Consider the following 27,200-nt stretch of genomic DNA (forward strand, 5'->3'; position numbering starts at 1 on the left):
GGGTCAGACAGCGGGGGTGCAGTGGCGTCAGTGTGAACAGGTCAGACAGTGGGGGTGCAGTGGCGTCAGTGGGCCAGAGGGGGCGCTGTGCTGTCAGTGTGAACGGGTCAGACGGGGTGGTGCAGTGGCGTCAGTGGGCCAGAGGGGGCGCTGTGCCGTCAGTGTGAACGGGTCAGACAGCGGGGGGTGCAGTGGCGTCAGTGGTCCAGAGGGGGCGCTGTGCTGTCAGTGTGAACGGGTCAGACAGCGGGGGTGCAGTGGCGTCAGTGTGAACAGGTCAGACAGTGGGGGTGCAGTGGCGTCAGTGGGCCAGAGGGGGCGCTGTGCCGTCAGTGTGAACGGGTCAGACAGCGGGGGTGCAGTGGCGTCAGTGGGCCAGAGGGGGCGCTGTGCCGTCAGTGTGAACGGGTCAGACAGGGGTGGTGCAGTGGCGTCAGTGGGCCAGAGGGGGCGCTGTGCCGTCAGTGTGAACGGGTCAGACAGCGGGGGTGCAGTGGCGTCAGTGGGCCAGAGGGGGCGCTGTGCCGTCAGTGTGAAAGGGTCAGACAGTGGGGGTGCAGTGGCGTCAGTGGGCCAGAGGGGGCGCTGTGCTGTCAGTGTGAAAGGGTCAGACAGTGGGGGTGCAGTGGCGTCAGTGGGCCAGAGGGGGCGCTGTTCCCTCTACGAGAGGGTCAGTAGTAGTGAACATGGACAGGCCTGCTGACCCTCAGGCCGCTCTCGGAGTTGATGTCCATCACCGTGACGACCGTCTCGTACAGGATGGCGTTACCGGCCGTTTTACTGCTGTCCGTGTTCGTGGCCACCTGGAAAACAATCAATACACTAATCAATCGCCTGGCAGAGCTTCTGCTCCGCCCAGCTCATCACACGTACACTGTCTGTTCTCTGTTCTTCTCTGGGAACAGTGCAACATCAGCAAGGGGGGGTTTCAAACAGGACCGGAGGCTCTTCTTTACACAGAGGGTGGTGGGGGTGGGGAACAAGCTGCCCAACAAGGCATTAATTGATTGATTGACTAATATCAATAAGAAACAATAATAAACTGTCTGATTCATTTTCCCTACACATGCTCTAAATAACACCCTAAAAATCAGTCTCCACCTGGCAATTCATATACGACTCTTTGAGAAACCAGACTGCTTCTTAGCAACTGGAATGAGTGGAATAACCAAGCACTGCTTGAAGAGAAACCAGGGGTACCTGTGCAAGAATGTCATTCATGGCCTCACTGGCTACATCATCATGACGACCGAGGATCCTCAACAGCCGAAGAATACGCACCTGAGAGAGGGGGAGGGGTTAATACAGACACACTGACTGACTGGACACTCCAGTACATTAACACTGCACTGAGAGAGAGGGGTTCATACAGACACACTGACTGGACACTCCAGTACATTAACACTGCACTGAGAGAGAGGGGTTCATACAGACACACTGACTGGACACTCAAGTACATTAACACTGCACTGAGAGAGAGGGGTTCATACAGACACACTGACTGGACACTCCAGTACATTAACACTGCACTGAGAGAGAGGGGTTCATACAGACACACTGACTGACTGGACACTCCAGTACATTAACACTGCACTGAGAGAGAGGGGTTCATACAGACACACTGACTGACTGGACACTCCAGTACATTAACACTGCACTGAGAGAGAGGGGTTCATACAGACACACTGACTGACGGGACACTCCAGTACATTAACACTGCACTGAGAGAGAGGGGTTCATACAGACACACTGACTGGACACTCCAGTACATTAACACTGCACTGAGAGAGAGGGGTTCATACAGACACACTGACTGGACACTCCAGTACATTAACACTGCACTGAGAGAGAGGGGTTCATACAGACACACTGACTGACTGGACACTCCAGTACATGAACACTGCACTGAGAGAGAGGGGTTCATACAGACACACTGACTGACTGGACACTCCAGTACATTAACACTGCACTGAGAGAGAGGGGTTCATACAGACACACTGACTGACTGGACACTCCAGTACATTAACACTGCACTGAGAGAGAGGGGTTCATACAGACACACTGACTGGACACTCCAGTACATTAACACTGCACTGAGAGAGAGGGGTTAAAACAGACACAGTGATTGACTGGACAGATTCAGACCTGCAGAAAGGGGTCACTGATTCCAGCCACGTTGTGCTCTGGGGAATATCCTGACAGGATAAGGCTCTTCAGGATCTGGACCAGATCAGGCACTAACTGAACAGAGAGAGCCTATGAGTCCCACCATATAGCAATCACAGAGAATAGTCTCAGCCCACTACTGTCAGAGAGCACAAAGTGCCACCACACTACAGTCAGAGAGCACACAGTCCCACCACACTACAGTCAGAGAGCACACAGTCTCAGCACACTACAGTCAGAGAGCACAGTGGCAGCTCACTACAGTCAGAGAGCTGTCTCAGCACACTACAGTCAAAGCACAGTCGCAGCACACTACAGTCAGAGAGCACACTGTCCCACCACACTACAGTCAGAGAGCACACAGTCCCACCACACTACAGTCAGAGAGCACACAGTCGCAGCACACTACAGTCAGAGGGCACGCAGTTGCAGCACACTACAGTCAGAGAGCTGTCTCAGCACACTACAGTCAAAGCACAGTCGCAGCACACTACAGTCGGAGAGCTGTCTCAGCACACTACAGTCAGAAAGCACAGTCGCAGCACACTACAGTCAGAAAGCTGTCTCGGCACACTACAGTCAGAAAGCACAGTCGCAGCACACTACAGTCAGAAAGCTGTCTCAGCACACTACAGTCAGAAAGCACAGTCGCAGCACACTACAGTCGGAGAGCTGTCTCAGCACACTACAGTCAGAAAACACAGTCGCAGCACACTACAGTCGGAGAGCTGTCTCAGCACACTACAGTCGGAGAGCACAGTCGCAGCACACTACAGTCAGAGAGCTGTCTCGGCACACTACAGTCAGAGAGCTGTCTTGGCACACTACAGTCAGAAAGCACGCAGTCGCAGCACACTACAGTCAGAAAGCACAGTCGCAGCACACTACAGTCAGAAAGCACAGTCGCAGCACACTACAGTCGGAGAGCTGTCTCAGCACACTACAGTCAGAAAGCACAGTCGCAGCACACTACAGTCAGAGAGCTGTCTCGGCACACTACAGTCAGAGAGCTGTCTCGGCACACTACAGTCAGAGAGCACACTGTCCCACCACACTACAGTCGGAGAGCTGTCTCAGCACACTACAGTCAAAGCACAGTCGCAGCACACTACAGTCGGAGAGCTGTCTCAGCACACTACAGTCGGAGGACACACAGTCGCAGCACACTACAGTCAGAGAGGGTGCATGACTGTTCTTCCAGTGTGTGATCTCACGTCAGTCTGTGCGTGTGTCACTGCGGCGCAGCGTGTGTGTACAGTGTCAGTGCAGTAGCAGTGTAACACACAGCAGGGAGTATGGTGAGTGAGAGGACTGCAGTGACAGACGGAGAGGTGAAGGTCATGTGCCCAGTGTGAGGAGTGTGGAACAAGCTGCCCAGCCCTGTTGTTGAAGCCGATACCCTGACTTCTCTCCAGACACAGCTGGGTGAGCTCCTCCAGTCAGGACAGGAGGCTCTTCAATACACAGAGGGTGGTGGGGGTGGGGAACAAGCTGCCCAGCCATGTTGTTGAAGCCGATACCCTGACTTCTCTCCAGACACAGCTGGGTGAGCTCCTCCAGTCAGGACAGGAGGCTCCTCTTTACACAGAGGGTGGTGGGGGTGGGGAACAAGCTGCCCAGCCCTGTTGTTGAAGCCAATAGCCTGGCTTCTCTCCAGACACAGCTGGGTGAGACCCTCCAGTCAGGACAGGAGGCTCCTCTTTACACAGAGGGTGGTGGGGGTGGGGAACAAGCTGCCCAGCCCTGTTGTTGAAGCCGATTCCCTGGCTCCTCTCCAGACACAGCTGGGTGAGACCCTCCAGTCAGGACAGGAGGCTCCTCTTTACACAGAGGGTGGTGGGGGTGTGGAACAAGCTGCTCAGGCAAGCTGGTGACACTCAAGACAAATGAGAGGAGGCTGTGTGGCCCACCCTGCTCGCTGGCAGTTATTAGTCCGCAGGTCCCAGGAGATAATCCCGCCGCTTCCTGAAGCCCTGACTTGTTTCCAGAGCTGAGGGATGAAGTAGAAGTTCCAGATGGGTGCTGAGGTCCCCTGGTACCCTGCCCCCCTGCCCCCCCTCCCCCCTGGTCCCCCGGTCCCCCCAGTGTACAGAGCGGGGTGAAGACTGAGCCTGGGACCGGGAGCAACAGGCCGGGCCCCGGAGTTACCTTGCGGAAACGGGCCAGCGAGTCCGGGCTCCTCTCACACAGCTCTGTGATCAGAACCACACACCCGTGCAGGACCCCTGCAGAGACACAGACAGGCAGGCAGGAGGTGAGACACAGGCACACCGAGACTGAGGGGCAGACAGGTGGGGAGACTCAGGCACACCGAGACTGAGGGACAGACTGACAGAGACTCAGGCACACCGAGACTGAGGGACAGACAGGTGGGGAGACTCAGGCACACCGAGACTGAGGGACAGACTGACAGAGACACAGACACACCGAGACTGAGGGACAGACTGACCGAGACACAGACACACCGAGACTGAGGGACAGACTGACAGAGACTCAGGCACACCGAGACTGAGGGACAGACTGACAGAGACACAGACACACCGAGACTGAGGGACAGACTGACCGAGACACAGACACACCGAGACTGAGGGACAGACAGGTGGTGAGACTCAGACACACTGAGACTGAGAGACAGACTGACCGAGACACAGACACACCAAGACTGAGGGACAGACAGGTGGTGAGACTCAGGCACACCGAGACTGAGGGACAGACTGACCGAGACACAGACACACCGAGACTGAGGGACAGACTGACAGAGACACAGACACACCGAGACTGAGGGACAGACTGACAGAGACACAGGCACACCGAGACTGAGGGACAGACTGACAGAGACACAGACACACCGAGACTGAGGGACAGACTGACAGAGACACAGACACACCGAGACTGAGGGACAGACAGGTGGTGAGACACAGACACACCGAGACTGAGGGACAGACAGGTGGTGAGACTCAGGCACACCGAGACTGAGGGACAGACTGACCGAGACACAGACACACCGAGACTGAGGGACAGACAGGTGGTGAGACTCAGGCACACCGAGACTGAGGGACAGACTGACCGAGACACAGACACACCGAGACTGAGGGACAGACAGGTGGTGAGACTCAGACACACCGAGACTGAGGGACAGACAGGTGGTGAGACTCAGGCACACCGAGACTGAGGGACAGACTGACCGAGACACAGACACACCGAGACTGAGGGACAGACAGGTGGGGAGACTCAGGCACACCGAGACTGAGGGACAGACTGACAGAGACACAGACACACCAAGACTGAGGGACAGACTGACAGAGACACAGACACACCGAGACTGAGGGACAGACTGACCGAGACACAGACACACCGAGACTGAGGGACAGACAGGTGGTGAGACTCAGACACACTGAGACTGAGAGACAGACTGACCGAGACACAGACACACCAAGACTGAGGGACAGACAGGTGGTGAGACTCAGGCACACCGAGACTGAGGGACAGACTGACCGAGACACAGACACACCGAGACTGAGGGACAGACTGACAGAGACACAGACACACCGAGACTGAGGGACAGACTGACAGAGACACAGGCACACCGAGACTGAGGGACAGACTGACAGAGACACAGACACACCGAGACTGAGGGACAGACTGACAGAGACACAGACACACCGAGACTGAGGGACAGACAGGTGGTGAGACACAGACACACCGAGACTGAGGGACAGACAGGTGGTGAGACTCAGGCACACCGAGACTGAGGGACAGACTGACCGAGACACAGACACACCGAGACTGAGGGACAGACAGGTGGTGAGACTCAGGCACACCGAGACTGAGGGACAGACTGACCGAGACACAGACACACCGAGACTGAGGGACAGACAGGTGGTGAGACTCAGACACACCGAGACTGAGGGACAGACAGGTGGTGAGACTCAGGCACACCGAGACTGAGGGACAGACTGACCGAGACACAGACACACCGAGACTGAGGGACAGACAGGCAGGCGGTGAGACTCAGGCACACCATGACTGAGGGACAGACAGGCAGGCGGTGAGACTCAGGCACACCATGACTGAGAGACAGACAGGCAAGCGGTGAGACTCAGGCACACCATGACTGAGAGACAGACAGGCAAGCGGTGAGACTCAGGCACACCGAGGCTGAGGGACAGACAGGTGGTGAGACAGGCACACCGAGTCTGAGGGACAGACAGACAGGCAGAGACACAGACACACCGAGACTGAGGGACAGACAGACAGGCAGAGACACAGACACACCGAGTCTGAGGGACAGACAGACAGGCAGAGACACAGACACACCGAGACTGAGGGACAGACAGACAGGCAGACACAGACACACCGAGACTGAGGGACAGACGGACAGGCAGAGACACAGACACACCGAGTCTGAGGGACAGACAGACAGACAGACAGAGACACAGACACACCAAGACTGAGGGACAGACAGACAGACAGGCAGGCAGAGACACAGACACGTCGAGACAGACAGACAGACAGACAGACAGACAGACAGACAGACAGCAGGTGAGACTCAGACACACTGAGACAGAGAGACAGACAGCTCAATGTGACCGTGTGGCAGACAGGACAGACAGACAGCACAGACGGAGAGACAGCACTGACAGTGTCAGCGGAGGGCTGTGCTCACCGTGGTTTTTCTCGTTCAGCAGCCTCTGGGCAGAAGGGGTGAAGAGCTCCCCCAGCTCAGGCACCTTCCTCACAATGTGCACTGCACACAGCGCCGCCTGGTGGACACAACCCGCCATTACACCTTCGCATCACTGCTTCCACTCCTTCCCGCTTAACTAAGGGGCTCCTGGCCCTGATCCTGGGGGACCCCTGTGTCTCAGTACAGATCTTAATGTCAGTAAGAGTAGGGGTGTCCTGACTGGTCAGTCCAGATCCCAGGACACTGTCAGTAAGAGTAGGGGTGTCCTGACTGGTCAGTCCAGATCCCAGGACACTGTCCGTAAGAGTAGGGGTGTCCTGACTGCTGGTCAGTACAGATCCCAGGACACTGTCAGTAAGAGTAGGGGTGTCCTGACTGCTGGTCAGTACAGATCCCAGGACACTGTCAGTAAGAGTAGGGGTGTCCTGACTGGTCAGTACAGATCCCAGGACACTGTCAGTAAGAGTAGGGGTGTCCTGACTGCTGGTCAGTCCAGATCCCAGGACACTGTCAGTAAGAGTAGGGGTGTCCTGACTGCTGGTCAGTCCAGATCCCAGGACACTGTCAGTAAGAGTAGGGGTGTCCTGACTGCTGGTCAGTCCAGATCCCAGGACACTGTCAGTAAGAGTAGGGGTGTCCTGACTGCTGGTCAGTCCAGATCCCAGGACACAGTTTCTCTCTCCCCCTGATCTGCTGTGCAGGTTGGGGTACAGTCTGGGGTACAGCCTCTCTCTGCTCCCTCTGATCTGCTGTGCAGGTTGGGGTACAGTCTGGGGTACAGTTTCTCTCTGCTCCCCCTGATCTGCTGTGCAGGTTGGGGTACAGTCTGGGGTACAGTTTCTCTCTGCTCCCCCTGATCTGCTGTGCAGGTTGGGGTACAGTCTGGGGTACAGTTTCTCTCTCCTCCCCTGTTCTGTGCAGTTTGGGGTACAGTCTGGGGTACAGTTTCTCTCTCCCCCTCATCTGTGCAGGTTGGGGTACAGTCTGGGGTACAGCCTCTCTCTGCTCCCCCTGATCTGCTGTGCAGGTTGGGGTACAGTCTGGGGTACAGTCTCTCTCTGCTCCCCCTGATCTGCTGTGCAGGTTGGGGTACAGTCTGGGGTACAGTTTCTCTCTGCTCCCCCTGATCTGCTGTGCAGGTTGGGGTACAGTCTGGGGTACAGTTTCTCTCTGCTCCCCCTGATCTGCTGTGCAGGTTGGGGTACAGTCTGGGGTACAGTCTCTCTCTGCTCCCCCTGATCTGCTGTGCAGGTCGGGGTACAGTCTGGGGCTGCTGACTCTCCCAGGAGAGGGAAGAAGGGGATCACCTCTTCTAAGCGGGAGCTTTGGGAAGGGCTACAGCTCTGGGGTGCGAGAACAGATACCTTCTTCTTGATGTAGGAGCTGGAGGAGCGCAGCAGCCTGTCGATCTCGGGGGCCAGATCCCGGCACATCTCCCCCGAGCCCATACAGCCCAGAGTGCACAGAGCCAGGCCCTGCACGTACTGACTGGGGTGAGACAGGTCACTGAGGGCAGAGAGACAGACAGTCAGGCAGAGACACACACACACAGAGCCAGGCCCTGCACGTACTGACTGGGGTGAGACAGGTCACTGAGGGCAGAGAGACAGACAGTCAGGCAGGGACACACACACACAGAGCCAGGCCCTGCACGTACTGACTGGGGTGAGACAGGTCACTGAGGGCAGAGAGACAGACAGTCAGGCAGAGACACACACACACAGAGCCAGGCCCTGCACGTACTGGCTGGGGTGAGACAGGTCACTGAGGGCAGAGAGACAGACAGTCATGTAGGGACACACACAGAGAGTCAGTTCCTCACTTCTTGATAGAGTTGGTGATGAGCAAGCTGGCGTCCTGTCTCTCGTCCAGCAGCAGCATGGCCCCCAAATAGCCCACCCTCTTCTCACTGAAGCGCGGAGAAGCGATGAGCTTCACACACTCCATCTGAGAGAGACAGGAGAGACAGAGAGGAGATGAAGAACATACAGTGAGCCTGTCTCTCAATAATAATAATACAGTGTGTGATCTCCTGTCACAGCCTGAGGAACAGACAGTGAGCCTGTCTCTCGATAATAATAATACAGTGTGTGATCTCCTGTCACAGCCTGAGGAACAGAGACTGAGCCCGTCTCTCAATAATAATAATACAGTGTGTGATCTCCTGTCACAGCCTGAGGAACAGACAGTGAGCCTGTCTCTCAATAATAATAATACAGTGTGTGATCTCCTGTCACAGCCCGAGGAACAGACAGTGAGCCTGTCTCTCAATAATAATAATACAGTGTGTGATCTCCTGTCACAGCCTGAGGAACAGACAGTGAGCCTGTCTCTCAATAATAATAATACGGTGTGTGATCTCCTGTCACAGCCTGAGGAACAGACAGTGGCCTGTCTCTCAATAATAATAATACAGTGTGTGATCTCCTGTCACAGCCCGAGGAACAGACAGTGAGCCTGTCTCTCAATAATAATACAGTGTGTGATCTCCTGTCCCAGCCTGAGGAACAGACAGTGAGCCTGTCTCTCAATAATAATAATACAGTGTGTGATCTCCTGTCACAGCCTGAGGAACAGACGGTGAGCCTGTCTCTCAATAATAATAATACAGTGTGTGGTCTCCTGTCACAGCCTGAGGAACAGTGAGCCTGTCTCTCGATAATAATAATACAGTGTGTGATCTCCTGTCACAGCCTGAGGAACAGTGAGCCTGTCTCTCAATAATAATAATACAGTGTGTGATCACCTGTCCCAGCCTGAGGAACAGACAGTGAGCTTGTCTCTCAATAATATAATAGTGTGTGATCTCCTGTCACAGCCTGAGGAACAGACAGTGAGCTTGTCTCTCAATAATAATAATACAGTGTGTGATCTCCTGTCACAGCCTGAGGAACAGACAGTGAGCCTGTCTCTCAATAATAATAATACGGTGTGTGATCTCCTGTCACAGCCTGAGGAACAGACAGTGGCCTGTCTCTCAATAATAATAATACAGTGTGTGATCTCCTGTCACAGCCCGAGGAACAGACAGTGAGCCTGTCTCTCCATAATAATACAGTGTGTGATCTCCTGTCCCAGCCTGAGGAACAGACAGTGAGCCTGTCTCTCAATAATAATAATACAGTGTGTGATCTCCTGTCACAGCCTGAGGAACAGACGGTGAGCCTGTCTCTCAATAATAATAATACAGTGTGTGGTCTCCTGTCACAGCCTGAGGAACAGTGAGCCTGTCTCTCGATAATAATAATACAGTGTGTGATCTCCTGTCACAGCCTGAGGAACAGTGAGCCTGTCTCTCAATAATAATAATACAGTGTGTGATCTCCTGTCCCAGCCTGAGGAACAGACAGTGAGCCTGTCTCTCAATAATAATAATACAGTGTGTGATCTCCTGTCACAGCCTGAGGAACAGACAGTGGCCTGTCTCTCAATAATAATAATACAGTGTGTGATCTCCTGTCACAGCCTGAGGAACAGTGAGCCTGTCTCTCAATAATAATAATACAGTGTGTGATCTCCTGTCACAGCCTGAGGAACAGACAGTGAGCCTCTCTCAATAATAATAATACAGTGTGTGATCTCCTGTCACAGCCTGAGGAACAGACAGTGAGCCTGTCTCTCAATAATAATAATACAGTGTGTGATCTCCTGTCCCAGCCTGAGAACGGACAGTGAGCCTGTCTCTCAATAATAATAATACAGTGTGTGCTCTCCTGTCACAGCCTGAGGAACAGACAGTGAGCCTTTCTCTCAATAATAATAATACAGTGTGTGATCTCCTGTCACAGCCTGAGGAACAGACAGTGAGGCTGTCTCTCAATAATAATAATACAGTGTGTGATCTCCTGTCACAGCCTGAGGAACAGACAGTGAGCCTGTCTCTCAATAATAATAATACAGTGTGATCTCCTGTCAGCCTGAGGAACAGTGAGCCTGTGTCTCGATAATAATAATACAGTGTGTGATCTCCTGTCCCAGCCTGAGGAACAGACAGTGAGCCTGTCTCTCAATAATAATAATACAGTGTGTGATCTCCTGTCACAGCCTGAGGAACAGACAGTGAGCCTGTCTCTCAATAATAATAATAATAATAATAATAATAATAATAATAATACAGTGTGTGATCTCCTGTCACAGCCTGAGGAACAGACAGTGAGCCTGTCTCAATAATAATAATACAGCGTGTGATCTCCTGTCATAGCCTGAGGAACAGACAGTGAGCCTGTCTCTCAATAATAATAATACAGTGTGATCTCCTGTCAGCCTGAGGAACAGTGAGCCTGTGTCTCGATAATAATAATACAGTGTGTGATCTCCTGTCCCAGCCTGAGGAACAGACAGTGAGCCTGTCTCTCAATAATAATAATACAGTGTGTGCTCTCCTGTCACAGCCTGAGGAACAGACAGTGAGCCTTTCTCTCAATAATAATAATACAGTGTGTGATCTCCTGTCACAGCCTGAGGAACAGACAGTGAGGCTGTCTCTCAATAATAATAATACAGTGTGTGATCTCCTGTCCCAGCCTGAGGAACAGACAGTGAGCCTGTCTCTCAATAATAATAATACAGTGTGTGATCTCCTGTCACAGCCTGAGGAACAGACAGTGAGCCTGTCTCTCAATAATAATAATACAGTGTGTGATCTCCTGTCCCAGCCTGAGGAACAGACAGTGAGCCTGTCTCTCAATAATAATAATACAGTGTGTGATCTCCTGTCACAGCCTGAGGAACAGACAGTGAGCCTGTCTCTCAATAATAATAATAATAATAATAATAATAATAATACAGTGTGTGATCTCCTGTCACAGCCTGAGGAACAGACAGTGAGCCTGTCTCTCAATAATAATAATACAGTGTGTGATCTCCTGTCAGCCTGAGGAACAGTGAGCCTGTCTCTCAATAATAATAATACAGTGTGTGATCTCCTGTCACAGCCTGAGGAACAGACAGTGAGCCTGTCTCTCAATAATAATAATACAGTGTGTGATCTCCTGTCACAGCCTGAGGAACAGTGAGCCTGTCTCTCAATAATAATAATACAGTGTGTGATCTCCTGTCACAGCCTGAGGAACAGACAGTGAGCCTTTCTCTCAATAATAATAATACAGTGTGTGATCTCATGTCACAGCCTGAGGAACAGACAGTGAGCCTGTCTCTCAATAAAAATAATACAGTGTGTGATCTCCTGTCACAGCCTGAGGAACAGACAGTGAGCCTGTCTCTCAATAATAATAATAGTGTGTGATCTCCTGTCACAGCCTGAGGAACAGACAGTGAGCCTGTCTCTCAATAATAATAATACAGTGTGTGATCTCCTGTCACAGCCTGAGGAACAGTGAGCCTGTCTCTCAATAATAATAATACAGTGTGTGGTCTCCTGTCACAGCCTGAGGAACAGACAGTGAGCCTGTCTCTCAATAATAATAATACAGTGTGTGATCTCCTGTCACAGCCTGAGGAACAGACAGTGAGCCTGTCTCTCAATAATAATAATACAGTGTGTGATCTCCTGTCCCAGCCTGAGGAACAGACAGTGAGCCTGTCTCTCAATAATAATAATACAGTATGTGATCTCCTGTCACAGCCTGAGGAACATGTGATGAAAGAGAGATGGAAAGAGGGAGAGATGGGGAGGATCAGCAATCATGATCCCAGTACTGAAGCCCCAGCTGGCGATGGTGCTGCTCTGACCTGCCCGAAGTGCGCTGGGTAGCCCAGCATGTGGACGTACAGCAGCTTGGCCACGTTGCGGCAGCGCCCCCCATTGTCCTGCAGGCGGAACTGCGAGCGGATGTCCGCGCACTCCCGCTGGATCACTCCCCGCTCCTCCCCTTGCGTCCGTGCTGCCCGGATCACCCGGATCAACTCGTGCAACTTTACAGAGGGAGACATCCCTGAGAGAGAGAGAGACAGGTTAATACACTGACTGGACACTCCAGTACATTAACACTGCACTGAGAGAGAGGGGTTCATACAGACACACTGACTGACTGGACACTCCAGTACATTAACACTGCACTGAGAGAGAGGGGTTCATACAGACACACTGACTGACTGGACACTCCAGTACATTAACACTGCACTGAGAGAGAGGGGTTCATACAGACACACTGACTGACTGGACACTCCAGTACATTAACACTGCACTGAGAGAGAGGGGTTCATACAGACACACTGACTGACTGGACACTCCAGTACATTAACACTGCACTGAGAGAGAGGGGTTCATACAGACACACTGACTGGACACTCCAGTACATTAACACTGCACTGAGAGAGAGGGGTTCATACAGACACACTGACTGACTGGACACTCCAGTACATTAACACTGCACTGAGAGAGAGGGGTTCATACAGACACACTGACTGACTGGACACTCCAGTACATTAACACTGCACTGAGAGAGAGGGGTTCATACAGACACACTGACTGACTGGACACTCCAGTACATTAACACTGCACTGAGAGAGAGGGGTTCATACAGACACACTGACTGGACACTCCAGTACATTAACACTGCACTGAGAGAGAGGGGTTCATACATAAATTATTATTATTATTATTATTATTACTACCAGAAAATAGCACCCAATTTGTTTTGAAACCCAGTAGTATTTAATGCAGATTTCAGTGCCAGTCTCCCCGGAGTCATGCTGATCTCCGGAGTGAGAATCAGGTTTCTCCCGAGCCGGAGCCCGAACCGCCGGAGTGACCGGGCGGAGGGGAAGTTAGCGAACCGCGCCGGCCCGGGTCAGAAACACTCTGCTCAGCCGGGCGCAGCTCCGGAACCGCCGGTCCGACCAGCGCAATCCGAACCGATGCAGCTGCAGGGCCGGTCCAGACGGACAAGGCACTTAGAGCGCAACTTGCTGTAGCTAAATCAGCGGCTAAAGGGTGAATATTGTAAAACCACTCACCGAGGGTATTTCCGGTATCCCGAAAGGCGGCTCACTTCCGGTGGACAGGTGCAGTCGCGCTCCACCTGAGGACCCGCCACTTCCTGCCCAATAGTGCGCCCGCTCACCTGCAGCGTGAGAGCGCCGCTGCCAGATAGTGATCCCCCTGTTTCCCAACGACAGCGTTATTACCTCTCCTGCCCGTACCCACAATCACTATAATAATAGTAAAGGTGACTTTGCTGCATATTCTACAGGTCAGAGAGCCGAACTGATATTAATACAGTGTCTCTGCCCGGAAAGTAACGACGGGAAGATGTATTATTATTATTATTGATGATGATGATGATGATGATTGTGGTGGTGGTGACGTAGCGCGCTGTGCTCTGCTGGGCTGGTCAGGGCCAGTCAGTGGCCTCTGGCCGTGTGCGGTCAGGCACCCTGGTTCTCATGAGCGGCCGGACCAGCAGACGGCTGCGACGGTACCGTCCAGCGATCTCAGCGATCTCCGGACCGGACCGGACCGGCCCGGACCGGACGGGATCGCGCACGCGTTTCGGGACCCCGGCAGCTGGCAGCGCGGGCGAGCCCAGCCACCCTGTCCGCACCACAGGCAGGGCGCCGCCGGCTCTCGGAACAGGCTGGGTCTAGAGGTCGCTGTACCTTGGACTCAGCTGCTGCTGCCGGTGCGCTGCGGGAGCCCAGCTGACAGTGCCGTCCTACGCCCCGGTCCGGCCCTGTGCGGCTCGGGTATGGGAAGGTCTGCCGGCGGCTCGGACAGCAGTTCCGCACACACACACACCCACCCCCCGCCACCCGAGCCCACTTCCGCCATCGGGGCGTGACGTCACCCGGGCACCGCCTCTTAAAGGGGCAGGGCCCCTCCGGGCCCGGTGTCCTTGGCAACCAGACGGGAATGACGCCGCTGAGTCGGCGGACAGTAAATCTGATGATCGTACTTGAATTAAAAAAGTGATGATAATAATAATTCCTTAAACTTATATACCGTTTTTCTGAACACTGTACTCAAGATGAGCAGCAATGTGTAATCCACCTGGATGATGCTCCAGTCTGCTCTCACACTCCAGCTCTCAGTGGGGAGGAGAGCAGAGTGATGAGGCCAGTTCAGAGAGGGGGGTGATCAGGAGGCCATGACTGGTAAAGACCAGGGGGAGTCTGTCCAGGACACTGGGGTCACACCCCTACTCTTTCTGAGAGACACCCTGGGGTCTTGACTGACCACAGAGAGGCAGGACCTCCGTTTCACGTCTCATCTGAAGGACGGCGCCTTGTTTACAGTCTAGTGTCCCCGTCACTGTACTGGGGCGTTAGGACCCCCACAGACCGAAGGGTGAGCGCCCCCTGCTGGCCCCACTCACACCTCTCCCAGGAGCCACCCATCCAGGTACTGGCCAGGCTCCAGCGGGCTGTGGTCTGTGTAGCTGCCTGGAAGTTATTATCCTGACTAGTCAGACTGAGTTAGTCCCACTGTCTGGTTTCTACAGAGGGCTGCCAATCCTACAGGTAAAGATAAAGACACCCAGCAACAACACTGTATTATCATCATTATTATTAGAGGTGGTAGTATTTTTTTGAGAGAATTATGGTATCCCTGCTATGCTCAGAAGAGAAACCTGTACTGGATCCGTACCAGTTTGCATATAAACAGCATCATGCGTCTGGTTCTTAAACACCTAGAGGACCCCGATGCCTATGCACGCTGCTGTTTGTGGACTTCAGCTCTGCATTTAATACGCTGCAGCCCCCATCTATTGATAAGCAAGCTGAAGCAAAGGTCTGTTAACCATAACATGATAAGATGGTATCAGTCATTTTAAACAAATCGCGCACAGGATGTCGGAGTCAACAAAACTCTTTGCGAGTTGCGATCTATCAGCACGGGTGCCCCTCAGGTCTGTGTGAGCTCACCAGTTCTGTTCACACTTGATACAAACGATTGTACGAGCAGTTGTCAGAGCACCTTCATTTTCAAGTTCTCCGCTGATACAGCTGTGCCTGGCTTAATGCATAGAGGTGTCAGAAATCCAAAGGTTTGTGCAGTGGTGTGACCACAATAGGCTAATTCTGAATGTTAAAAACACAAAAGAAATAGTTTTTGATCCCAGAGCAGTTGGTGATTACTCACAGGTAGCAATCCACAATGAACTTATCACTCAGGTTGACTCATATAAATAATAATAATAATAATAATAATAATAATAATAATAATAATAATAATTACTTACACTTATAGCGCTTTTCTGGACACTCCACTCAGAGCTTTACAGGTAATGGGGATCCCCTCCACCCCCCCAGTGTGCAGCCCCACCTGGATGATGCTCCAGTCTGCTCACACACTCCAGCTCTCAGTGGGGAGGAGAGCAGAGTGATGAAGCCAGCTCAGAGAGGGGGGTTATTAGGAGGCCATGACTGGTAAAGACCAGGGGGAAATTTGGCTAGGACACTGGGGTCACACCCCTACTCTTTTCGAGAAACGCCCTGGGATTTTTAATGACCACAGAGTCAGGACCTCAGTTCTACGTAAACACTTAAATAAGTACTTAGGGTACACATAGACCGTAACCTGTGCTGGTCTACTCATGCTGAGAGTGTTTGCTCCAAAGTTCAGCAGCGCTTATATTTCCTGCGAAGACTGAGGAAGACTCTACAGGAAGTAAGGCTACTCTTCTGCCATGCTGTAATCAGGTGTGGTAGAACCGTGTGGTCGGTAATTTATCAGTTCAATTAAGATCGCAAATGACCCGCCTCGTCCAGACAGGCCTGAAGGTCATGGGGGTGAGACAGCAGCCCTCCCTGCGGACAATCTTTGAAAGATCCCTAATCACACTGGCAGGAAAAATGATATCAGCTCCTTCCCACATCCTCAACTCAACCGAGTATCCCCTTCTTCCTGCTTGCTCACGTTGTAGGGCTCCTGAACGCGAGTCAGACAGATACAAACACTCCTTTGTTCCGCTCTCCATTAAAGCTGTCAAGGCAGATGTCAAGGACAAACAGGTTCTGAGCTATCCACCCCACTTGTGCGCAGGACAGTATGTTTTGTGATGTGTTATGAATGTCACATGCTGTTATGTGTTACAGTGTACATGTGCAATAGAGTGAGGTGCAATGTTTCTTGTGATTTTGGGGGAGGTGTGTGCATGATATTTGAATGTACTGGAGCGCTGTGTGTCCACAACAATTCCCCTCGGGGGACAATAAATCTGATCTTATGAGAAGAAGAATTATTATTGGGGCGGAGCGGTGGCTCTGGATCTGCACCAGTGGCTGGGAGGTTGCCGGTTCAAATCCCGCTGCCGGCAGAGGAATCCTATTCCTCACTCCGCTGGGCCCCTGAGCGAGGCCCTGAACCCCAGCTGCTCCAGGGGTGCTGTATAAATGGCCGACCCTGCGCTCTGACCCCCAGCTTCTCTCCCTGTCTGTGTGTCTCCTGGAGAGCAAGCTGGGGTCTGAGAAAAGACACATTCCTCATGCAAGCGATTGTACAGGGACAGGAAAGCAACATGATCATTATCATTATTATCAAGAATTGCGAGCTGGAATTTCTCCCCTGTAACTGTAATTACCCGGAGCTCGCTAGGGGGCGCTCTATCTTTCTCCAGGGGTGAATGAGTACAGCCCGTGTGCTGCTTCTCCACTGTGTGCGCGCGCGCGTCTGCCCGCGTGGGCTAGTGCGTGCGTGCGTGCGCGCCCCCCGGCAGCCGCTCGGTCGCCGTGGCAACCGCCTCCGGGGGCCTGATGTCACCGCTGCAGTTGCCATGGCGAGAGGAGGTCCGCTGACCTTTGCTCCAGAGGGGGAGGATGGCGGTAAGGAAGACGAGCTCGTCCGGGGAGCCCCTCCGTCAGCGAGGCCCACGAGCGCCGCCGCGGATACCCGTCAGAGCACAGCGGGGGGGTGAGGGGGGGACCGTGCCGCGGCACACAGACTCGGCTCTTCACCTGCTGCACGTTTCAGGTCCGCTTTATTACTCCCATACATCCGCCAGCGTGAGACACACGTGAGGCTCGTTCTGAACAAATTACACATCATCATCAACACCGTGTGACCGAACTGTGCACATCAAAGTCACCCTGCGTGTTCCAGCCAAACATCTCGTTACAAAATAAGGAACAATATTCAGTTTGTAAAACAGAGCTCCTGTCTGAACCTCCATATTGTTCCAGGACAGGAGACACAGAGAAGCGCTCAGTAATACACACACACAGCAGGACAGGAGACACAGTGAGAGAGAGCACCACAACCCAGACTCAACCACATCACAGCACAGATCAAACAGCAATATCTCACACACTGGGACACACACACACAAACACAACATAAACTGGAATGCTACAGAACCTTAAACAGACAATACACACTAGCTGAATATTTGACCAAAATAAAAAATAACAAACAGAAACAGACCCTGACGAAGTACAGGCTCAGTGACCACAACCTGGCCATAGAAACTGGGCGACACAGGCAGACCTGGCTGCCCAGAGAGGACAGGCTGTGCTCCCACTGCCAGCAGGGAGAAATAGACACAGAGGTGCACTTCCTACTGCACTGTGACAGATACTCTGGGATTAGAGAAACATTCTTCCCGAAATTCAGAAATCTAATCCCAGAGTTCCCACACCTGCCAAAACCACAACAGGTCCCAATCCTACTGGGAGAGGGAGGAGGGAACTCAGTTGATCTGGCAGCCCAGTATGTGATCTCCTGTCACAGCCTGAGGAACAGTGAGTCCGTCTCCCAATAATGCTCCAGCCGCCTACAGTATATGTCAATATTTTATAATATGTCTTTGTTGTAAATGTCTGTAACATGTCTGTAGATTTTATTTTACTTCTATTTTTTGTTTTGTTCTATGTTAATTTTATTATTTTTATTTGCTTTGGCAACACTGATTGTACCTATCGGTCATGCTAATAAAGCACCTTGAATTGAATTGAATTGAATTGAGAGAGAGGAGATCACAGAGAAGCCCTCAGTAATACACACACACAGCAGGACAGGAGACACAGTGAGAGAGAGAGGAGATCACAGAGAAGCCCTCAGTAAGAAACACACAGGACAGGACAGGAGACACAGTGAGAGAGGAGATCACAGAGAAGCACTCAGTAATAAACACACACACAACAGGACAGGAGACACAGTGAGAGAGAGGAGATCACAGAGAAGCCCTCAGTAATACACACACACAGCAGGACAGGAGACACAGTGAGAGAGAGAGGAGATCACAGAGAAGCCCTCAGTAAGAAACACACAGGACAGGACAGGAGACACAGTGAGAGAGGAGATCACAGAGAAGCACTCAGTAATAAACACACACAACAGGACAGGAGACCCAGTGAGAGAGAGAGAGAGGAGATAATAACCACACAGGACAGGAGACCCAGTGAGAGAGAGAGAGAGAGGAGATAATAACCACACAGGACAGGAGACCCAGTGAGAGAGAGAGAGAGAGGAGATAATAACCACACAGGACAGGAGACCCAGTGAGAGAGAGAGAGAGGAGATAATAACCACACAGGACAGGAGACGGGAGGGTCTGTCAGGGGGAGCAGAGCAGGACTGCGGAGGCTGGGGAGTGAAGACTGATTGTCTCTGCTAGGACTCTCAGAAGAGGCCCGGAGCTGTGGAGAGGGGAGCTCTTGTCCTGCGATACAGACGGGAGTCACAGGAGGCGCAGGCAGGGGGCGCTACTGCTCTCCGAGCCCCGGAGAGAGGAGAGGGGTGCCTGCTGCTCCCACGGCCGATTCCTCCAGGAGAGGCGCCGCGCTGGGGCAGGGCTCCCGAGGGAGGGGGCTCGGGTGTCCCCCTGTGGGACGGGTGCTGTGCAGGTCGCCGGCCAGCAGGAGTCGCTGTTGCCCAGCGCGGCGGAGCAGCTCTGTCCAGGACAGGTCCAGGTGACCAGCTGGGCCCCAGCTCAGGTCTCAGCCCGCCAGAGGGGCTCTCGCCCTGTTTGCATATTCCACAGTTTACAGGGACTGTGGGAGAACCTAGGAGGTTAATCGGCAGTCAGGAAGTTTGAAAACAAAGTCATTTGTGTCACTCAGTCAGTCTGGGTCAGTCTGGGTCTGTTTGTGTCAGTCAGTCAGTCTGGGTCTGTCTGTGTCAGTCAGTCAGTCAGTCTGGGTCTGTTTGTGTCAGTCAGTCAGTCAGTCTGGGTCTGTTTGTGTCAGTCGGTCAGTCTGGGTCTGTTTGTGTCAGTCGGTCAGTCTGGGTCTGTTTGTGTCAGTCAGTCAGTCTGGGTCTGTTTGTGTCAGTCAGTCAGTCAGTCTGGGTCTGTTTGTGTCAGTCAGTCAGTCAGTCTGGGTCTGTTTGTGTCAGTCAGTCAGTCAGTCTGGGTCTGTTTGAGTCAGTCAGTCAGTCAGTCTGGGTCTGTTTGAGTCAGTCAGTCTGGGTCAGTCCATATCTGTTAGTCAGCCATATTTTGGCACTCTCAGTCTGGGTCAGTTTGTGTCAGTCAGTCAGTCTGGGTCAGTCTGGGTCAGTCTGTCAGGGCCAGTCCATATCTGTTAGTCAGCCATATTTTGGACTCTCAGTCTGGGTCTGTTTGTGTCAGTCAGTCTGGGTCAGTCAGTCAGTCTGGGTCAGTTTGTGTCAGTCAGTCAGTCTGGGTCAGTTTGTGTCTGTCTGGGTCAGTCCATATCTGTTAGTCAGCCATATTTTGGCACTCTGTCGGTGTGTGTCCATTTCTGACGCTGCATAGTTGAACTGACTAAATGATATACCAATACCAAGATCTTTTCTTTAAAAAATATTTTAAAAATCAAGTTTCAAAGCCAAGATAGCACCTAGCTACAGAATACATCATCTTTAAGGCATTGAAAAAAACGCCGGAACTACTTTTAGCCAGGCCTCACGTTCATCCGCAAGCACCTGCTCTGAATGTGCAGCGGACTTCCTAACGTGCACCTCCGCGCCGGCGCTAAAAGTAGTGCCCTTAATTCCCATTAAAGCTAAGAAAATCAAAACTCAATGAAAATAGAAACGATACAAGTAGAATCATACTAAAAAAACAGTATACATGATAGTCGTTAGTGTAATTCACAAAGGATCAGAGGTTACCGTTAGCACTCGGAGGAGGCCGCAGTGTGGAACAGCAGCAGTGATTACGAGAAGGACGACGAGCAGGAGCCCTCGCCAGGTTACCTCACAGACGTGAGGACAGGTCAGAGAGCCCGGTTCCCACTGCTCTGTCTGCCAGACCAGTCCCAGTCCCAGTCCCAATCTCACGTCCAATCCCAGCCTCATGCCCAGTCCCAATCCCATCTGCAATCCCAGCCCCATTTCCAGTCGCAATCCCAGCCTCATGCCCAGTCCCAGTCCCAATCCCAATCTCACGTCCAATCCCAGCCTCATGCCCAGTCCCAATCCCATCTGCAATCCCAGCCCCATTTTCAGTCGCAATCCCAGCCTCATGCCCAGTCCCTGTCCCAGTCCCAGTCCAGATCCCAATCTCACGTCCAATCCCAGCCTCATGCCCAGTCCCAATCCCATCTGCAATCCCAGCCCCATTTTCAGTCGTAATCCCACCCTCATGCCCAGTCCCAGTCCCAGTCCCAATCTTATTTCCAATCCCAATCCCAGCCCCATTTCCAGTCGCAATCCCAGCCGCATGCCCAGTCCCTGTCCCAGTAATCCCAGTCCATATCCCAGTCCCAGTCCATATCCCAGTCCCAATCTCATTTCCAATCCCAATCCCAGTCGCAATCCCAGCCTCATGCCCAGTCCCTGTCCCAGTAAGCCCAGTCCATGCACGGGACACAAGACCGGCCTGGGACAGGACTGGGAGGGGACCAGTGGGAACAGTGGGAAAGCCTGCTCCTGACGGAGGAGCGGGGCGCCTTCACAGACCAGTCCGACCAGCGAAGACGAGGATGGCATGGAGGAGGAAGGCTCTGCTCGCTTGCTGCTGTCCCACGAGCTGGGCTGAGGTTCTGTTCAGTCAGTATTGCACAGGTAGACCCAGGAGCACCGACGATGATGGTGGTGATGATGAAGATGAAGCAGTGATCGTGTGCTTCGGTGTTTCACATGAGCTCTGACAATCTCATGACCTGCAGATCTGATGACGATGATGATGAGCTGCAGATCGGACGACGATGATGATGATGGTGGTGGTGATGAGCTGCAGATCGGACGACGATGATGATGATGGTGGTGGTGATGAGCTGCAGATCGGACGACGATGATGATGATGGTGGTGGTGATGAGCTGCAGATCGGACGCTGAAGATACAGTGACGATGGAGTTTACAGGCAACCAGGTTCCATGGCTACAGATGAGCCGGACTGAGCTTCTGCTCTGTACAGCCCTGATGAAGATGAGGATGATGATGATGGAGTGTTAGTCTGAAGTCACAGATGAGCCGGACTGAGCTTCTGCTCTGTACAGCCCTGATGAAGATGATGAGGATGAGCATGATGATGATGATGATGATGGAGTGATCGTGTGAAGTCACAGATGAGCCGGACTGAGCTTCTGCTCTGTACAGCCTGATGAAGATGAGGATGATGATGATGGAGTGTTAGTCTGAAGTCACAGATGAGCCGGACTGAGCTTCTGCTCTGTACAGCCCTGATGAAGATGAGGATGATGATGATGATGAAGTGTTAGTCTGAAGTCACAGATGAGCCGGACTGAGCTTCTGCTCTGTACAGCCCTGATGAAGATGATGAGGATGAGCATGATGATGATGATGATGATGATGATGGAGTGATCGTGTGAAGTCACAGATGAGCCGGACTGAGCTTCTGCTCTGTACAGCCCTGATGAGGATGAGGATGATGATGATGATGATGGAGTGATCGTGTGAAGTCACAGATGAGCCGGACTGAGCTTCTGCTCTGTACAGCCCTGATGAAGATGAGGATGATGATGATGGAGTGTTAGTCTGAAGTCACAGATGAGCCGGACTGAGCTTCTGCTCTGTACAGCCCTGATGAGGATGAGGATGATGAAGATGCTGGAGCGTCTACACAGTACATGCTGGTGAGGGCTGTGCTCGTTCTGCTAACTGCTAAAGAGGACGATTACTTTTCAACAATAAGAAATGATCTGAGATCCGTTGACAAACCAGCGTCTCTCCCTCTCCGCCCCTCACTCGCCCTGCCGCTGGAGAGGACCGTGAGGAAGGCCAGAAGGATGAGGAACACCGCGGGCGCCGCGGGGCTCAGCTCTCCACCGCGGCCTTCTCCGCCTGCCCCTCGCCCTCCCCGCCAGCAGGGGGCGTGTAGATGGGAGACCGCTCCTCCCCGCTCCCCTCCTCCTTCCGGGCCGCCTCCCCGGGGTACACCACCACACAGAACCTCTGGCCCACGAACGTCAGCCTGTCTGCTCCCCCAGAGAGAGGAGGAGAGGAGAGAGAGAGAGGGGAGAGAGAGGGGAGAGAGAGGGGAGAGAGAGGGGAGAGAGAGGGGAGAGGGGAGAGGGGGGGAGAGGAGGGAGAAAGTAACAGAGAAAATAATTTAATCTCCTGGAGAACAATTCAAGAATCAGCACCATGATTCTCTGTTGCCACACGTCTTCAAGTGAGTCAAGTGCAACAGAGCTGCAGTTCCCTGCTCCTCCTGTGCGGGTGAGGGGGCGCTCTGCCCCGCCAGAGAGAGCACAGGGAGAAGGGGACTGGACTGCTGGAGGCAGCAGGAACTACAGGGGCAGCAGAAGCAATAACAGTAACACAAGGGGTAAAAGCAGCAGTAACAGTGAGAGCAGGAGGAGTTTCACCAACAGAAATAGCAGTGCCAACAGCAGGGGTAACAGCAGGGCCAACAGCAGGGGTAACAGCAGGGGTAACAGCAGAGCCAACAGCAGGGGTAACAGCAGGGCCAACAGCAGGGGTAACAGCAGGGGTAACAGCAGGGCCAACAGCAGGGGTAACAGCAGAGCCAACAGCAGAGCCAACAGCAGGGGTAACAGCAGGGGTAACAGCAGGGCCAACAGCAGGGGTAACAGCAGGGCCAACAGCAGGGGTAACAGCAGGGGTAACAGCAGAGCCAACAGCAGGGGTAACAGCAGGGGTAACAGCAGGGGTAACAGCAGAGCCAACAGCAGGGGTAACAGCAGAGCCAACAGCAGAGCCAACAGCAGGGGTAACAGCAGAGCCAACAGCAGGGGTAACAGCAGGGGTAACAGCAGAGCCAACAGCAGGGGTAACAGCAGGGGTAACAGCAGAGCCAACAGCAGGGGTAACAGCAGAGCCAACAGCAGGGGTAACAGCAGGGCCAACAGCAGGGGTAACAGCAGGGCCAACAGCAGGGGTAACAGCAGGGGTAACAGCAGGGCCAACAGCAGGGGTAACATGCATGTGTGGAATCGTCAGGGCTGGTTTCCATACCGACGAGCTTGTCGAAGCACTCGGGCTTGTTCTTCCAGTGCACACCCAGGAAGTAGACCGGCACGCCGGTCAGCATGATGGCCAGACCGATGCCACACACCACCGGCTCCGAGTACAGGCTGAACACCAGGAGGAAGGCCCAGAACAGCAGGTAAATCACTGGGAATATGAGGTTCACCTGGAAGAGGGATACAGGTTAATACTGACTCAATACAGACACACTGACTGGACACTCCAGTACATTAACACTGCACTGAGAGAGAGGGGTTCATACAGACACACTGACTGACAGGACACTCCAGTACATTAACACTGCACTGAGAGAGAGGGGTTCATACAGACACACTGACTGACTGGACACTCCAGTACATTAACACTGCACTGAGAGAGAGGGGTTCATACAGACACACTGACTGGACACTCCAGTACATTAACACTGCACTGAGAGAGAGGGGTTCATACAGACACACTGACTGGACACTCCAGTACATTAACACTGCACTGAGAGAGAGGGGTTCATACAGACACACTGACTGACTGGACACTCCAGTACATTAACACTGCACTGAGAGAGAGGGGTTCATACAGACACACTGACTGGACACTCCAGTACATTAACACTGCACTGAGAGAGAGGGGTTCATACAGACACACTGACTGACTGGACACTCCAGTACATTAACACTGCACTGAGAGAGAGGGGTTCATACAGACACACTGACTGGACACTCCAGTACATTAACACTGCACTGAGAGAGAGGGGTTCATACAGACACACTGACTGGACACTCCAGTACATTAACACTGCACTGAGAGAGAGGGGTTCATACAGACCCACTGACTGGACACTCCAGTACATTAACACTGCACTGAGAGAGAGGGGTTCATACAGACCCACTGACTGGACACTCCAGTACATTAACACTGCACTGAGAGAGAGGGGTTCATACAGACCCACTGACTGGACACTCCAGTACATTAACACTGCACTGAGAGAGAGGGGTTCATACAGACACACTGACTGACTGGACACTCCAGTACATTAACACTGCACTGAGAGAGAGGGGTTCATACAGACACACTGACTGACTGGACACTCCAGTACATTAACACTGCACTGAGAGAGAGGGGTTCATACAGACACACTGACTGACTGGACACTCCAGTACATTAACACTGCACTGAGAGAGAGGGGTTCATACAGACACACTGACTGACTGGACACTCCAGTACATTAACACTGCACTGAGAGAGAGGGGTTCATACAGACACACTGACTGACTGGACACTCCAGTACATTAACACTGCACTGAGAGAGAGGGGTTCATACAGACACACTGACTGACTGGACACTCCAGTACATTAACACTGCACTGAGAGAGAGGGGTTCATACAGACACACTGACTGGACACTCCAGTACATTAACAGGCTCACCTTGATTGGCCGAGGAATGTCTGGTTTCTTCCAGCGCAGGACGATCTGCCCGGCAACAGTGACGCCATAGAAAAGGTAATTAATAAAGCCGACGTAGTTAATCAGCGTGTACATGTCACTGGTGACCAGCATCAGAAGAGTGGAGACGCACTGAAGAAGAGAGACAATAAAATTAATACAGACCCTAATATAGGCCCTAGAGACACTCCTAACACACAGAAAGATTAATACAGACCCTAATATAGATCCTAGAAACGCTCCTAACACACAGAGAGATTAATACAGACACTAATATAGATCCTAGAGACACCCCTCACACAGAGGGATTAATACAGACCCTAATACAGACCCTAGAGACACTCCTCACACAAATAGATTAATACAGACCCTAATATAGACCCTAGAGACACTCCTAAATCAGAGAGATTAATACAGACCCTAATATAGACCCTAGAAACACTCCTCACACAGAGAGATTAATACAGGCCCTAATATAGACCCTAGAGACACTCCTCACACAGAGGGATCAATACATACCCTAATATAGACCCTAGAGACACTCCTAAATCAGAGAGATTAATACAGGCCCTAATATAGACCCTAGAGACACTCCTCACACAGAGAGATTAATACAGACCCTAATATAGACCCTAGAGACACTCCTCACACAGAGGGATCAATACATACCCTAATATAGACCCTAGAGACACTCCTCACACAAATAGATTAATACAGACCCTAATATAGACCCTAGAGATACTCCTCACACAGAGATTAATACAGACCCTAATATAGACCCTAGAAACGCTCCTAACACACAGAGAGATTAATACAGACACTAATATAGATCCTAGAGACACTCCTCACACAGAGAGATTAATACAGACACTAATATAGATCCTAGAGACACCCCTCACACAGAGGGATTAATACAGACCCTAATACAGACCCTAGAGACACTCCTAAATCAGAGAGATTAATACAGACCCTAATATAGACCCTAGAAACACTCCTCACACAGAGAGATTAATACAAGCCCTAATATAGAGCCTAGAGACTCTCCTCACACAGAGGAATTAATACAGACCCTAATATAGACCCTAGAGACACTCCTCACACAGAGGGATCAATACATACCCTAATATAGACCCTAGAGACACTCCTCACACAAATAGATTAATACAGACCCTAATATAGACCCTAGAGACACTCCTCACACAAATAGATTAATACAGACCCTAATATAGACCCTAGAGACACTCCTCACACAGAGGGATCAATACATACCCTAATATAGACCCTAGAGACACTCCTCACACAAATAGATTAATACAGACCCTAATATAGACCCTAGAGACACTCCTAAATCAGAGAGATTAATACAGGCCCTAATATAGACCCTAGAGACACTCCTTATACAGAGAGATTAATACAGACCCTAATATAGACCCTAGAAACACTCCTCACACAGAGGGATTAATACAGACACTACTATAGATCCTAGAGACACTCCTAAATCAGAGAGATTAATACAGATCCTAATAAAGACCCTAGAGACACTCCTCACACAGAGAGATTAATACAGACACTAATATAGACCCTAGAGACACTCCTCACACAAATAGATTAATACAGACCCTAATATAGACCCTAGAGACACTCCTAA

General features: G+C 52.0%; 2 protein-coding genes and 1 long non-coding RNA gene across 4 annotated transcripts in view; 1 reads left to right on the top strand and 2 right to left on the bottom strand.

Annotated features, from left to right (window-relative positions):
* The window catches only part of ap1g2 (adaptor related protein complex 1 subunit gamma 2), a 34,627-nt gene extending 20,040 nt beyond the window's left edge, over positions 1-14,587 (bottom strand). Inside the window, exons 1-10 of the mRNA XM_088634305.1 lie at positions 14,414-14,587; positions 13,772-13,916; positions 12,545-12,747; positions 8,676-8,800; positions 8,218-8,359; positions 6,833-6,929; positions 4,315-4,391; positions 2,146-2,241; positions 1,201-1,281; positions 705-803 (exon numbers count right to left, since the gene is read on the bottom strand). Coding sequence (XP_088490431.1) covers positions 705-803; positions 1,201-1,281; positions 2,146-2,241; positions 4,315-4,391; positions 6,833-6,929; positions 8,218-8,359; positions 8,676-8,800; positions 12,545-12,745 — 918 coding nt within the window. The 5' untranslated portion in view covers positions 12,746-12,747; positions 13,772-13,916; positions 14,414-14,587. The remainder of the gene's footprint in view (positions 1-704; positions 804-1,200; positions 1,282-2,145; positions 2,242-4,314; positions 4,392-6,832; positions 6,930-8,217; positions 8,360-8,675; positions 8,801-12,544; positions 12,748-13,771; positions 13,917-14,413) is intronic.
* A 3,135-nt stretch (positions 14,588-17,722) lies between these two features.
* Positions 17,723-19,091, top strand: LOC148660384 (uncharacterized). The gene is made up of 2 exons (XR_015939384.1): positions 17,723-17,993; positions 18,902-19,091. It is a non-coding gene; the product is annotated as an uncharacterized LOC148660384 (long non-coding RNA).
* Positions 19,092-20,504: 1,413 nt separating this feature from the next.
* slc7a8b (solute carrier family 7 member 8b) overlaps positions 20,505-27,200 on the bottom strand; it is a 29,072-nt gene continuing 22,376 nt past the window's right edge. The window contains exons 9-12 of one of the 2 annotated variants that reach the window (XR_015939383.1): positions 25,535-25,684; positions 24,100-24,277; positions 21,178-23,096; positions 20,505-21,069 (exon numbers count right to left, since the gene is read on the bottom strand). Coding sequence is in view for 1 of the 2 variants with exons in the window: in XM_088634306.1 (XP_088490432.1) it covers positions 22,936-23,096; positions 24,100-24,277; positions 25,535-25,684 (489 nt within the window). In the remaining variant the exon portion in view is untranslated. Of the gene's footprint in view, positions 23,097-24,099; positions 24,278-25,534; positions 25,685-27,200 lie in introns of both variants that reach the window. The other variant, XM_088634306.1, reaches the window with a different exon arrangement.

The sequence above is a fragment of the Lepisosteus platostomus genome, chromosome 6 (genome assembly GCF_059453375.1).
Source record: "Lepisosteus platostomus isolate fLepPlt1 chromosome 6, fLepPlt1.hap1, whole genome shotgun sequence".
Taxonomy (NCBI): Eukaryota; Metazoa; Chordata; class Actinopteri; order Semionotiformes; family Lepisosteidae; genus Lepisosteus; species Lepisosteus platostomus.